This window comes from Gymnogyps californianus, chromosome 3 (genome assembly GCF_018139145.2).
Source record: "Gymnogyps californianus isolate 813 chromosome 3, ASM1813914v2, whole genome shotgun sequence".
In the NCBI taxonomy this organism is placed as follows: domain Eukaryota; kingdom Metazoa; phylum Chordata; class Aves; order Accipitriformes; family Cathartidae; genus Gymnogyps; species Gymnogyps californianus.
Genome location: NC_059473.1, coordinates 77,127,870 through 77,143,139, shown reverse-complemented (window position 1 = coordinate 77,143,139; position 15,270 = coordinate 77,127,870). Strand labels below are relative to the sequence as shown.

Below are 15,270 nucleotides of genomic sequence, written 5' to 3'. Positions count from 1 at the left end.
TTATTTCCCAGTAATTCCCAATATTTTATTTGCTTTCTTGACCTTCTGTGAGCATTAAACCCCCCTGAGGAATCTGTCATTAACCCCAAGATTGCTCTCGAGGTGGTTATGGTTGGTTCAAAGGCTGTAATTTTATACATGAAGGTATGTCTGCTCTGTGTTTTTTCCACTTGCATCATTTCATGTTTATATGCATTTAAATTTCATTTGCTATTTTATTACCAGTTGACTACAAATCCTTTTTCTGCTCTTCAGTCAGCCTTCATCTTTGCTACTTTGAATATCTCAGTGTCATCAGCAAACTCTCCCATATCACTGCTGTCACCCACTTTTCCATGTTGGTTATGGACAACTTGAACACAACAGGTCCCAGCACAGAACCATGTGGAATTCCACTGGTCATCTTCCACCATTGCAGGAACTGCTAATTTGCTCTGGTTTCCATCCTCTAATCATTTATCTACACCAGGACATTCTCCCTTACAGCATGACTGCTTAGTTTCTCTAGGATTTTGGTAAGTGACTTTGTCAAAAGTCTCATGGAAAGCCACATGGGTGATACCAGATGGGTGGTCTTTATACATGTTTGTTGATCCCTTCAAAGAACTCAAGAATTGGGTAACTCAGAACTTAGGAGTCTTAAAGCTGATTGCATTTATCTGACTGTCCACTAATTTTATTGTTCTTTTTTATGGTCTCTTCTAATTTATCTGGCACAGACACCAGACTTGAATCTCACTTGGATCCTTTTCATGTTTGTTACCCTTCCAGTCCTTAGGCATCAAGGCAGTTTTGAGAGGTTGCACATCACTGTTAGTAATTAAGCTATTTAATTAATTAGTTCTTTTAGAACTGTTGGGTGATTATCCAGTCCTGGTGATTTGTTACTGTTTGTTTTGTTAGTTTGTTCCTTAAAATTGTTTGCGATCAGTTTTGGACAGATCCTCTGATGAGCCTTCCCCAGAGAAGGCTGTAGTATTGAGATCTCTCCAGTTGCTTTTACAGTGGGCATGAATCAATGCAAAGAACTCATTTAGCTTCTCTGCAATGACATTTTCTTCTCTGAATGCTCCTGTTTTATCCTGATCATCAATTAGTTCTGCAGATTCTGGCAAACTTCCTGGTCCTGATATGTTTGAAAAGATTTGTTATTATTTTTGCATCTCTTGCATCAGCTAGTAGAACTGCACTAATTTACAATTATAGTTTGCATGCTGCTTTACCTGTTTGATTTAACAATCAGTTTATCAGAAACAATTTATTAAATGAAGAATAGACTGATGTTGCCTCGTCATCCTCTCTAAGATGTCCGCATTTATTGGGTTCACTGTGCCTGGATCTGCCCAGCTTTCTTCCCAAATGCATCTACCAGGTAGCGGGTCCCAAATCAGTTTATAGTTTTCTGTGAGCAAGCAGGCTTCTGCTTGTGAGACCTTTTCTTGTCTCCCTCCAAGAAAAAGACTAATTTCAGGGCTGTTGAATGTCCTTTTTGCTCTTAGGATTGCTGCAGTGGGGAAGGTTGTCACAGATGGGGCCTGTAAATGCAGAGAATTACTCCACTTTGTTTCTGGCTTTATTTATTAGGTGAAGGCTTATCTGCATGCAGTGACTGGCCTTCCTGGCTCTTTTTTTGGCTGGCTTATGGAGAATTCTGTGATGAGCTCCCAGGAACCCACTATCTGTCTGTTTCAGTCAGTCATATAACATAAGTCATGCAATACCCCAAAGCAACCACAGGCTCTTAACAATAGAGTCTAATGCTGCGGCTATGTTTAGTTCAGATATACGTGTTTGCTTCTTGAATGCTTTGGGAGTATTATTGGTACTCCGCTCAGTGGCATCATAGTTTGATGAGATACCAAAGATTTTTTTTATTATTATTTTTATTGGGGGGGTGTGGTGGTGTGTTCCTGTATCCATAGCTTGCCTCTAAAGAAATGGTCGTCAGTGCTGACATAAGTGTTCTTTGTGTTTCTGTTACTCTCTTTTCCCCTCTGCGCCATCCCTCATTTGGGCTGAGGACAGCTGTTTGTGTGACAGCATGATACATCATGTCACAGAACTGACCCAGCTTCCAATAACCTTAAAACTGAAAAAAAAGAACCCCAGTCCTTTGCTGGGTTATCACCTGCATTGCTTTCCAGTCTAGTTTGTTGAACAGCCACACAAATAGTTCCTTGTTCACAAATACTGAGGAAACGATATGGGAGAGGAACCAAACTGTGATGGAAAGGAAAGTGGGTGCTGTTTATGCCACCACTTCTGCTGAAGTGCTTGTCAAGGTAACCCTACGAAGAACTTGCATAGATAATGTTGTTCTTTTCTCCTATGTTTACAAATACATATTTGTATTTGTAACTCAGAGTTGCAGTCAATGGCTCAATGTCTGAGTGGAGACCAGTGACGAGAGGTGTTGCTCAGGGGTTGGTGTTGGGACCAGCACTGTTTAACATCTTTGTCAGCAACATGGACAGTGGGATTGCGTACACCCTCAGCAAGTTTGCCGATGACACCAAGCTGTGTGGTGCAGTCGACACACTGGAGGGAAGGGATGCCATCCAGAGGGACCTTGACAGGCTTGAGAGTTGGGCCCGTGCAAACCTCATGAAGTTCAACAGGGTCAAGTGCAAGGTCCTGCACATGGGTTGGGGCAATCCCAAGCACAAATACAGGCTGGGTGGAGAATGGATTGAGAGCAGCCCTGCGGAGAAGGACTTGGGGGTATTAGTGAATGAAAAATTGAATATGAGCCAGCAATGTGCGCTTGCAGCCCAGAAAGCCAATCGCATCCTGGGCTGCATCAAAAGAAGCGTGACCAGCAGGTCATGGGAGGTGATTCTTCCCCTCTACTCCGCTCTTATGAGACTCCACCTGGAGTACTGTGTTCAGCGCTGGGGCCCCCAGCATAAGAAAGACATGGACCTGCTCAAGCGGGTCCAGAGGAGGGCCACGAAGATGATCAGGGGGCTGGAGCACCTCCCCTATGAGGACAGGCTGAGCGAGTTGAGGTTGTTTAACCTGGAGAAGAGAAGGCTCCGGGGAGACCTTATAGCGGCCTTCCAGTACTTAAAGGGGGCCTACAGGAAAGATGGGGAGGGACCCTTTATCAGGGAGTGTAGTGATAGGACGAGGGGTAATGGTTTTAACCTGAAAGAGGGTAGAAAATAGATTGGATGTTGGGTAGAAATTCTTTACTGTGAGGATGGTGAGACACTGGAACAGGTTGCCCAGAGAGGTTGTGGATGCCCCCTCCCTGGAAGTGTTCAAGGCCAGGTTGGATGGGGCTTTGAGCAACCTCGTCTGGTGGAAGGTATCCCTGCCCATGGCAGGTGGGTTGGAACTAGGTGATCTTTAAGGTCGCTTCCAACCCAAACCATTCTATGAGTCTATGATATTTTCAGTTGCATTCCTTCTCCCTCTAGCCCAACATTATAATAGTGCCTTGGACAATTAAAAAAAACTATGAAGGGAATATAGTAATTGACCATTGAAGAACAAAAATACAAGATTTTTCTCCTGTTTTGTGTGTGCACATGCATATTCATAACTGATCATTCATTCTCTCTGAATTAACATTTTTTTCAAGAAGGAAGTATCCATTTTAGGATAAATATTCTGACAACTCTGGAGGAATTTCCCTGCTGATAAATCTGAATAACTACAGAAGGTCACCATTTCCCTACAATATGATTTCTGACAGCATGCTGAGCTGATAGTGTATTTGCATCTTCCTAATACTTTGGTTGTGATTTTTTCTTTTTTTTTTTTTTTTTGTCTGAAAGAAAAGGCAAAAGTGGTAAGGAAAATGCAGAATATGTGATATGTACTCTGAATATAAAATGATCAGGAATGTAGAGCTCAAAGTTTGTAGTCAACCAGCCTTCATTGGCATAGATATATAAAAGCCTGCTGTTCTAGTGTATCAAAAGATACAAGAGAATGAATGTAATTACTAGATAGGTAAACATTAGAATATCAAATAATAAGAATAAGATTTACTGCTTGGTGTGACAGACACTGTCACTAAAATATTTTGCCTTAGTTTTTGGTATTAATTTCTACAAAAGATGCTGAAAGCTTGGGAACAGCTCTGAAAAGAGCTAAAAGAATGATTAGAGTTAAAAAAAAAATAAAACCAAGATTAAGCAAATTAATTTATCAATGACAAAGGTCAGACCATTAGCAAGTTACCTATTAATAGAATCTGCACAAGGAAGACATTTCTGTTAGTAGACCATTCTTTAATCTAGGAAAAAAGAGATAATAAATAGTGGCTGAAGCTGTACAAATTTAAACTAGTAATAAGAATAAAGATTTAGCCAGGGAGATCAGTAATCACTGGAACAATACTGTGGGGGATATGGTTTTCAACTTTTTTTTTCAATTCGTGATTTCTGAAATGTTTTTTGTTAGAGTGTACACTGCTTTTCATCAAATATTGTTCCGGTGACAATGTGCTTGCTTTTCTTCGTTACCTTTCCCAGATCTCCAGATGTCCGCAGACAAACCTAAGGACATGAGTTCTTCATTTGTAAAAGTCACTAAGTGCAAATGAACCCCTTTCTGAAAAGTTTACCTACACAGATCAGATTTTTGGATGTAGAAACTATTGGGTAGGGTCCTGTGGCAAGGTCCCTCAGTCAAGAACTTCTTGATTTGCTTTTGATACTTCCAGGGTATTCTAACACAGCCCCCCCCCTTTTTTTTTTTCCTTCTTTAAATCAAGTTTCATTTTGGATCATTTGTTATTTCTGGGTTTGACCAGGAATTTTCACAGCCAGAATGTCACTTCAAGATGAATCCTTACTGTGTTTGGAAGAGATTAGCTCCAGGATGGCATAACTACTGTTATTTTGTCTATAAGTAGACTATCAGACCCTGCAAAGAAAACTCTCCAATTTTCTTTCCAAGGTACATAATAAAGCAGAAATACAAATTTGGAAATGAAGTGTAAATTAGATTTAAATGAGAAGCAGTTCGTACTGCTGGGCAGGTGGTAGAATTTTGACTACCTCCACTGACGTTCATGTAACATGGAAAGCACATTTCATTTACAGCTGGAGATTCAATAGGAACTCAGCTGCTGGCATCTGAATTTTTGTTTCATACTACCGCTCCCCTTCTGAGGGTCCAGACACCAAATAGACTAACAACAGGTACTTGGCCAATGTGTACAAACTCTAGAATGGACTGCCCTCCCTTATTTATCTCATTTTAGTTAGAAATTACTGACCTAATTGGCTTTCCTTTCCTACCGATAAGTAAACCTGTACTATTTGTACCTCTGTTCATCATGCTTTACACTGAAAGGCAGGTACGCTTTAATTGCCAAGATAAACTGCTGTCAAGTTCTGTGACTCAGCAAGTACATTGGGTACCTTTGCTACTAGGGCAGTGCAAGGAATAGATTTTTGCAAGTAGGTAAGCAAAGAAATCTTTCGTATCAGTGATCAAATGTATATGTTCCAGTTGTCAGAAAAATAAGAATTAAATGCTGATGGAGTATGTGGTCCCATTACTGCTTTAAAAACAAAAATATCACAGTTTCTTCACAGATTGGAAGTAAAGAAAATAATCAGTTCTCCTTCGCAAGCTTTTCTTGATATGTTTCTTCAAATTTGTTTGTATAAGTGAAGCTGTGTGGTCTCATATATAACCTTCCAATCAGGTTTGGGTACACTCTCTGGACAGCATGTCTCACATGAATGCCTTGTTATAAAAAGATGAAATAACTGAGTGTAATTCGTATCTTTAATCTAATTTGTCTTTAGTGCCATACATGTTAAAACCTCCATATTATATAAATTAATCTGATAAATGTAATTTTTCTGTAAGTGTGCAAGAATGTCTGAAATTCCATATGCAGTTAATACTCCAGACAGTTGGAGATGCATAATAATCTCATTTATGATACTGATTTTTTTGTTATTTACAGAAAGGCCCATGGGCCTTGTACAGGTTTAGTCTTGCAAGCAGTTTCAAAATGCCATTCATCTTCACATGTATTTCTTTACACAGTAATTCTAAGCTGGTGTTTCTTACTCTTGCAGTGCTTACCCCATGAGCATTTAAAAAAAATATAGCCAAAAATAATACAAACCCTTGAGTATTATCCTACTCGGGAGAAGTTGTACCAGCTTTTCTCTTTGACTCTGCTAGTTAAATTTTCACTGGAAGATAATGAAACTTCGGTAATATGCTATTAAAACCGGATGTGCTTAGCTAAAAAGAAGTATTTTATAAGTTTGTTTTGCTAGCCTGTAGGTGGAAGGCACAGCTGAGATCACACTTCTCAAAATATCAGTTGATTGCTGTACGGTACCTGTTTGTCTGTTTTCTGATTGGGTAGAGCTGTTGCTGGGCTGATACTGTTTTGACCAAAATTAGAAAGTCAATATAAACGAGTCAAACTAGACTGCTTGCTTTTTTCAGTTCTCCCTTCTGATTCATCAGTTGTTTGTTTCAAATTCTTACAGCCTTTGTGAAATGGGGGTTGTGCCAGCAAAGGTGAAAACTTAGTGGTTAGTCAGTAAGATGTTCATAAAAATTTGTCTTGATGACATTTAGATGCTAGCAAAAATATGATGCCTGGTTAAAAAAAAGTGGAAGTGGGTCCTACAGAGTGATCGTATTAAATACATGGATGCGAGAACCTATTCCTCAGTTAGGAGACTGCCTGCTTCTCATATTCAGGAATAGCATTCATCTTCTTGACCCTAAGAGGGTGTTATTGCCAATGTCTTGTGGCAGAGGCTCAAGACCTGAAACTTATTGATGAAAGCATGTATGAAAGAAGGATTCACTGCTTACACATCTTTTTTCCTTCAGTATTAGTATGTATACTTTAACAAGTTGGACTGTGCCTGGTTAACTTATGTTATTAATACTAGGGTGGATTAGAATATCTATTATATTTGAAGAAAAACAGTATGTAAATTGTTTAGCAAAATTCTAGGTTAGTGCAAGTACAGCGGTTTAGCAGCTAAGGGTAGATGGCTGTGCTGTACTTGAAGAAATGCTGTTACTCTACCTGTACTGTTAAGATGAAGCTATGGACTTTTCTTTCTGGAAATGAGTGGGTTTTGATGCAAGTGACACAGGCAAATGTTTTTATTAGTTTATACTTTGGTTAGTTCAGACTTTCAGAATTTATTTTTTTCTTCTTCCATACAGGTGGGTAAGAAAAAGATGGGGATGTTGTTGAATGCCATTCAGTTAGGATCCACTAGTCTTGCCAAAAAAAGGCTATTTCTCAGTATGTCCAAAATGAAGCAACAAGAGATGTAATTCTATATCCCATTGAAGGGCAGGGATAGAAAGTGCTTCAAGAGAGCAACTTGGTTAAATCATAAGATCTCAAGATACCGTATAAAAATAGAAAGTAGGTCTCATTTAGCAATGATAAGAATAAAAGGGTAGCAAGAACATGTAAAATCAAAATCAGAAAAAAAGCACAAAATGAGATGCAACTAGAGAGGGACATAAAAAGAAACAAGAAAACTTTCTATAGTACATTAATAATGAGAAGATAATAAGGAAATAATTGCTGCAGTGTTCAGAAGATGATGAGAATTATTGACAGATGCCACTGTGAATAGTGAAGTGTGGAATGCTTTTTTTTGCTGCTTCTTCTGAAAGGGTTAAGTATGATCAAATGATTACTGTCTACTTCAGCCTAAGTTCTTGTATCACTAAAAAATGAGCTGGAGCATATTTAAGTGTTTTCAAACCAGCTAGACCTGATGAAATTTACCCTTTGGTGCTTAAAAAAGGACAGAAAGGGTAATGTCTCTGGGATTCTTGAAAAGTTATGTAGGATTGCAAGGTTGTAGGGCACCTGTCTTTAAAAGGAGAAAGAGGAGGAATTGGGGAATAACAGACTGGTCAATTTAGATTACATTTCTGGTAAAAATCTGGAACAAATAATTCAGCTATCTGTAAGCAATTGGACTTAACAAGGAAATGAGTAAGAGCTAACATGGATTTAACAGTAACAAATCAAGGGGAAGTAGTTCAACCTCTACAATGGGTAACAGGCCTAGAGAAGAAGACAAGGTGACCGTCTTTGGCCATTACAACTGACACTTGCTTACTTGAAAGATTAGTAAGCTCTGGCCCATATGATTATTCTAGTTATGTAAAGTGCTGTTTTAAGATTATTGTGGGCTTGGTAAAAATAGACGACCTATACTAAGTATATCCCATTAGTAATTACCCTAATGCTATACTAGTTCTGTTAGGTGTTTTTTATTTCTTCTATAAACTGAGTTATGAAATATAGCAACATAAAAAATTATTTCTAGTTGCTGTATATGGCATTCCTTCAGTTGTTCTGGACCTGCTATTAACTGAATTGTGAAGCAAATTAAGTATTATCTTCTTTTTAAGCAGGTAATAGCTTCTGATGTTTTCCTTGTAATATGGTTTATTTATTTTATTGCAGGATTTGGTTATCCGTATCATCTTCATTCTTGGTAATTTAACAGCAAAGAATAACCAGGCCTGTGAGCAATTTTTTAAAGAAAAAGGAAGTGTTAACACCTTGATGTCATTATTCCAAACCTACCGTGACCTTGATTTGAATGCACAGAAATGGTATCATGAAAGAGGAGGGGAAGGAAAAAACCACCCAAAGCATCCTTCAGAAGCAGAAGATGTTCTGATAAAACTGATAAGAGTGCTGGCCAATCTCTCCATTCATCCCAGCATAGGAGCAGCTCTGGCAGCTGCCCATCGTGTTGTAGAATTACTTGTTACAGTACTAGGTAATAAAATCTATATTGTGTTTGTTATCTTTGTTCAGTCTGTAAGGAGAGTTTAGGATTTTTCTACTTGATCTTCTTATCTAGGTCGAGCCATAACTAAATCAGTTCCATTGCTAAAATAACAAAGTCAATCTGCTGATACTCATAAACTGTTTTATGTAGAAAGCCTGTTTGAGACAGTGGAAGCATTGCTGCTTTGGTACTGACTTTTCAGTGTCTGGGGAAGGATGTTGTAGAAGTGTTTAATTCAGTGATCAGATTTGCATATATGATCATTAAGGATAAGCAAACAAATTTTATTTTAAATACATCTCACTGAGAGTTCATATATAAGGGAAGTCTGTTCTTACCAGATGCTACATAAATGTGTTTGGTGGTGGGGTTTTTTTAAGGTTTGCAGGTTTTTTGACTGTTCTGGATTAAGTATTCTTTTTGTTCCCTGCACCCATACCTTTCAGCCTCCTCGAAAAATTTCCTCTTATTTTTTCTTCTTTTTCAGATTTCCAACCTTTATCTCGAGAGTGTCCCTTTCCCTCCAAACAGAGGCTTAGGACTGCAGTTTCTTTACCACTTACTGATCGCTTTGTAAATCTAATTACAGGCTAGGACTGGGCAGTCTGTTCTCCCCGTAAGAGTTTAGCAGTGACAAGATACCTCTCAAAGAACTCAGTATATTTTAGTGTGTGATGAGAACATTAAATATTATGTAAAGACAATCAACCTGATTATATGCTAGTTTACCAGTCTTACCCACCAGCCATGGGGGATTAGAGAAGGCAGACTCACAACTTCGTCCTTTCTGTCTTAAGCTCTGTAGGAGCTTCCTGGGTTGGAACTGTCTTAATCATTGTGTAAGCACTTTTGAGCCTCAAAGCTTCTCTCTGCCACCCTCCCCTCTTCTTGAGCACTGTATCAGTTAGTTTACTACAAAATGTTCTCTCTCCCTGTGAACTTACCCATCTTTTATTTCCTTCACTCTTGATTTCTGAGGCCAGAAACCTCAGATAAATCGGTATACACAACTTTCAGAATTGCTGGTGTAATTTTACACTGGTTAACATTCTGTCAGGAACTCTGAGAGACAATCTTTCAAATATTGTTAAAGAAGTCTTTGTTTGTTTGTTTGGTTTGTTTGTTTTTTCCAATTTTTCATGGTACCTGACATTTCAGTATAATAGTCCTTGGTATTTCTCTGTGTCTATCACACAGGCCTATTTCTGCATGTGGATTCTCCTCGGTTCCATCTTAAAACAGCAAATAGGATCTGTAAAATGCCTTAACTAACTAGATTTTAGACCATGCTGCCTTAGTCACAATGATTTCTGTAGATGAAGAGTTGGAAAGAGTGACTTCGTATTGCCATTTTTGGATCAGCCATTCCTGTTAGCTTCTGCCATGTTCCTGAAAAACAGAATAGTTGTCTGTAATAGTGGCCATGTAAACGATGATTCAGTTTGCTTATATAGATATATAAAAAAAAATATAATGCTTATAATATATATAATGCACTGCTACGTTAGACTCATGTGCGTGTGTGTATCTACATATGCATATGTTTTTTGGGTTTTTTTACTATCAGAATACAAGTCAGTTGATGACTGTGAGGAGTTGGTCATCAATGCTGCAACAACAATCAACAATTTATCCTACTACAAAGTGAAAAGTTCTGCTGTTCAAGACAAGAAGCTACACATTGCTGAAAGTAAGGACTTTTAAACTAGTACTTTTTCTATAGCTTTTTGGAAGTGGAAGTTATTCATGCTATATTTTGACACTACAGAAAATAAAGACACTGATAGTGTTTTGTGGTATCATGTTGCAGGAATATAAAGTTCATAGGGCTAATTTCTTCCCATAATGATTTCTCATTCTTTTGGAACATAATTCTATGGCTTGTGTGAAAGTAGTTAGGTTGTTGACAAAACCCCTTCTTTTCCTCCCAAAAGGAATTTGCCATATTGTTTTCTGTTTAGCAATTTTTGCTAGACTTGTTCAAAATCCATATGCCTGAGCCTAAATAATCATGTGGCTTTTTACTTCTAATCAGAGTATGGTAAGAAAGGTTTTTTTTTTTTTTCTTCTTAGTACCTTCTAGACCTGCAAAATCTGATTTATGTCTGTTTTTGGCTTATAAATCCATTGGCAGTATAGGAGTTGTGTGATTCTCTCCCCTCTGACAGTATGGACAAGGGTCATATTTTAGTGATGTGTAGGAACTGCATCTGAGTTCTGGGACTCATTGTGTTCATGTTATACAAAAGGTAGAAAGTCTATGTCTTGCATACCTTTCTCTCTAAATAGACAAGACATGGGGGAGAAACGGAGCCTGAAGTTCGCACAACAGTTTAGAATGAGGAGTAGGAAAAAATATTCTGGCTGTCAACCTAGTGCCCTGACTGGTAGACATCATATGCTCTCTAGGTAACAGTTCTGCTGTTCTGCCACGAGTCATTTTATCACCCATAAGCCAGCTGTCTCTTATTGCTAGTCAGAGAAATGTGGAAACAAATGGCTTCTCTGCCTGTCCCATTTGCTCTCCCACTCCTGTTTTTATTGTTAGCGTGTGGAACCAGTCCCATCACCTTTCCTCTGCCTGAACTGAGGAGAGAGAAAACCTTTTGATGGAAGACCAGCAGGCTTCCTCCTCCAGGAGACATTTTGAGAATACTTGCTGTTTGATACAAGTGGTGGATCCCAAAGACAAAAAATAATCATTTCAGACATCTCTTTAAGACAAGTTCAAGGCATGTTCAATATTGCAACATTCAAAGATGGAAGTAATGTGAACGAAGCCAACCTCTTTTCTATTTTTTTTTTTTTTCTCTCACTTTTCTGTGGTAGAAGGGTTAAGGGTTGACTGATTTGAGTCCTTTATATGATGGACTGATTTCAGTGGTTCACTTCATGCTCACAGAAGACTGATAAATGTAACTTCTGTAACATCGCTCCTTTGCCGTGCACTGAAAACCTACATGATGGCAGCTCTTCCTAGGAAATGCTGAAGGTCTCATTCTGTCTGCTGAAGTTACATGCTGATCATATGTGAAACTGCTAAGCAGGAAAGCAGCAAGCAAGTAAATGCTTCAGACCAGAGGCAATATTAAGTAGCTGTTCAGAGAAAATGTGTTTGCTTGTTATAGCAGCACTGAGAGAAAATAGAGCTAATGTCAGAAAATAATTTGAGTTTTAGGAGACATCCCACCATAAGACCATCTTTTCAGGATCTAAATCAATTCTCTCATATATTACAACATTTTTTTCCTTCTTTGTCTTCCGGGATTTTCACAGGAGCCCACTCAACACTGTATAGCAAAACTGGCTCCCATTATTACAACTGTGCTTAGGCTATCTTCATAACTCATTTGTTCCTTTGGATTTAGCCCCATATTGGAGCTCTTTGTCTCATCTTCAAAGCCCTACACAATTTAGCTCTTGTTCTACCATCAGCTCACCCCCTTCACTGCAACCAGACAGATAGATAACTGTTCCTATTTATTACATTTATTGCTGTTGCTGCTTGCATTCTGATATTTATTGATAAAAAGCCAAGCACATGTTTGTGATATACAAGTAATTGTTTTTATTTCATTTCTCTGCAAACCAATAGTGCTTTTGAAGCTGTTAATGAGCAACAATATGGATGGAGTTGTGGAGGCTGTCAGAGTCTTTGGCAATCTTTCCCAGTATCATGAGATCTGTGACTTCATCATACAGAAAAAGAGTGAGTTACTTTTGCATTTGTAGGAGTCCTGTTTTAAATGTCCATAGTTCTAAAAAGGAAAGATTGTTAATAAGCTGTCTCAGTTAAAGGGTAGAAGCAATATTCTCTGATATTTTGCAAATTAGGCAAAATGGTAGAATCCAATAGTAGTCGTCATAAACACCATTTTATTTCAGTTTCATTGAAATGGAAATATTGGAGTAGGAAAAATATGCCATGGTGCCTTCACAAAGGTAAATACTACAAAAACGCTGTTTTTCCTAAAGATTATAATTTTGAAATTTCCCTTCACTCCTTCAGTTTTTCAAATCCTACAGGTTAGTAGTGATACGATATAAAATGCAAATGCAACTAAATTCTCATTTAGGTTCATAATCACAGATTTTTGATTCCCATGTTCAACAGCTTGTTAGCACTTTGTGACATGCATTTAAGATGTTTGACTGCCTCAACAAAGAGACCTCCCATTTGCCTCTGGGTGAAGTAGGATACAAGTCTTCTCAAGTCCTTTTGCTTTGGGTGTCTAAAGAGCTTTGGGAAAAATGGCAACTCCTTGCTATCCACAGAAGGTGTGTCATAAGTTTACTTAAACACTAGTTCACTGTAAATTTTTTTTGTATCTACCTGTCAGTACTGAAAGTGAGGTGATACGCCACAATATACAACCCCTTCTTTAAAGGGTGGACGTATCACCGCTTTTGGATGAGAAGGTATCTCCAAAAGGCGAACAGACACTTAGTAGCTGGTTGCTGATGAGCTGTCTCAGTCAAAGGACTGAATTTTCCACATGGGAGAGACTGTGGTGTTGGTGTGCCAAGCTCAGGAAGAGCTGGTAGGCTGCCTCTCCATTAGGCAAGACTGACTCCCTCGCTGGGGTTGCCTTCCACTGCCTGCTGAGTTCAGTGTCAGCAAGTGCTGCGAGATGCTGCACGTCCAGTGTCTGCTTCTTGCCTGTCTCCCGCAGGGGCCCCAGGCTGCAGCAGTTCCAGCTGGACTTGGTGCAGTCTAGGGCAACCCTGCCACTCACGGAGGTAAGAACTTCCCTCTCTGAGTGCCAGATGCCAAATCCTAGCAGTTTCTGCTGACTGTGCGATTGAAAGGAGGGTGATACTTTTAATAAATAAGCTGTAATTCAGTTTGGTCAACTTAACCTCTTCTGACTGGGTTTTCACATTACTTTGGTGTATTTTTATAACTAGAATTTTGTATGTGTTGTTTTGAAGAAAATTGGTGTTCAGCATGATGTAATAATGGCTGGTACTCTGGGTCATGCGCCTACTCTACAAATGTCACAGTAATATGCTACAAGGTTAAATTTTTGGGTAGGGTATCCTGCATTTGACTGCTTTCTAAGTACACATGTTTAAAAAGTACGTTGTAATGCCACTTGTATGCTAAGTCCATCTTCCCAGTAATATTGTTTCCTTCTTTACAATCCAGTATACAAGTTCATGATTGCTTTGCTTGATGCCAAGAACCAAGATGTCTGTTTTTCTGCCTGTGGAGTTCTGCTCAATCTCACAGTAGATAAGAACAAACGAGCTCTTCTGATGGAAGAAGGAGGAATTGGAAAGTAAGTACCTGATTATGCTTACGAAAAAGGCAATTTTGAGTAGTTTGGCCAGAGTTTCAATCATATTCTTTTTTACTGGGGCCAATAACTTGTAATAAGGATACATACTTAATAGATATTCAGAATCTAATGTTCTTCAAGAGAGAGCCGTTCATGTTCTTTCATATGTTTTTTTGCAAAAGCATTAGAGTGGTTTAGCCTACTGGAGAGCCAAAAACTATAGAATAATCTCCCAAAGATCCTCCTGATATATACAGCAGAGGAAAGTACCATACAACAAAGCAACTAAGGCATGGCTTTGCAGTAGTTGCTTATGCTTGACTTAACTGAATCCTATGTGGGCTACAGTTAATAGGCACTATTGATGTGTATCTGTTTTAAGTGTGAAGATTACTTCGGGAACTATGATATCCCACATGGTCTCTTGCAATTTTTGTAACTACTTAGTACTGTAGGGAAAAGTATCTGATGTAGCCATGCTCGGCAGAGAATAGCTCCTGAGTCTCCTCTCTCCGGGAGTTCAAGTTTAAGGCGCTTATATTGTAAGTGGTATTAGATCTTGAAAAACCACCGTGGATGCAACACTTGTGGCTTTGATGTTCAGATAATAGTGGATCCAGCTTAATTGGAGCAACATGAAAGATCCTGTTCCTATGCTTGTAAAGCAGTTGATACAACCCGTATTTATGAAACAATATGCCTAACTTTGAAATGCTTTCCTGTTCATACAGCATATAATTACTTTTTTATACAATGTAAACAATGCAGTCTACTCATCCTTCCTTCCCATGTTCTAGTTAACTTAAAAAATATAAAGCTGAAAAAGAAGACTAAAAATGTTACAGGCAAATTGAATAATAAATGTGAGAAATTTCTATTATATAGAATATTCTGTAGAATATAAAATCATATAGAATATAGAATTTTCTATACTCTGTCTGAAAAATTGTGAAGAAGGAAGGAAAAACAGTAACAATATGGAATAAATCTAGAGAATTTGGAAGTGATTGTTAAGGAGGTCATCCTGACTGTGCCAAACCAGCCCTGTGGATTTTTGGAAATGAGGTTATTGTACCAATATATAGTGGCCCTAATAAAACATGGAGTTAGTCTCATCAGGGAGTTAAACTTCAAAAAATTAGGGCAGGTTCTTTTGGCTTTTCATTAGATGCCTCCCAGTCTTCCACAATCACTGCCTTCAGAGAGGAGAG

The 15,270-nt window shown here is 38.5% G+C and overlaps 1 protein-coding gene across 2 annotated transcripts in view; it reads left to right on the top strand.

Moving 5' to 3' along the window:
* The window catches only part of ARMC2 (armadillo repeat containing 2), a 68,432-nt gene that overhangs the window by 47,083 nt on the left and 6,079 nt on the right, over nt 1-15,270 (top strand). For both annotated transcript variants that reach the window (XM_050894257.1, XM_050894256.1), the window contains 4 exons: nt 8,444-8,765; nt 10,345-10,467; nt 12,373-12,486; nt 13,927-14,059. In XM_050894257.1, the coding sequence (XP_050750214.1) occupies nt 8,444-8,765; nt 10,345-10,467; nt 12,373-12,486; nt 13,927-14,059 (692 nt within the window). The remainder of the gene's footprint in view (nt 1-8,443; nt 8,766-10,344; nt 10,468-12,372; nt 12,487-13,926; nt 14,060-15,270) is intronic.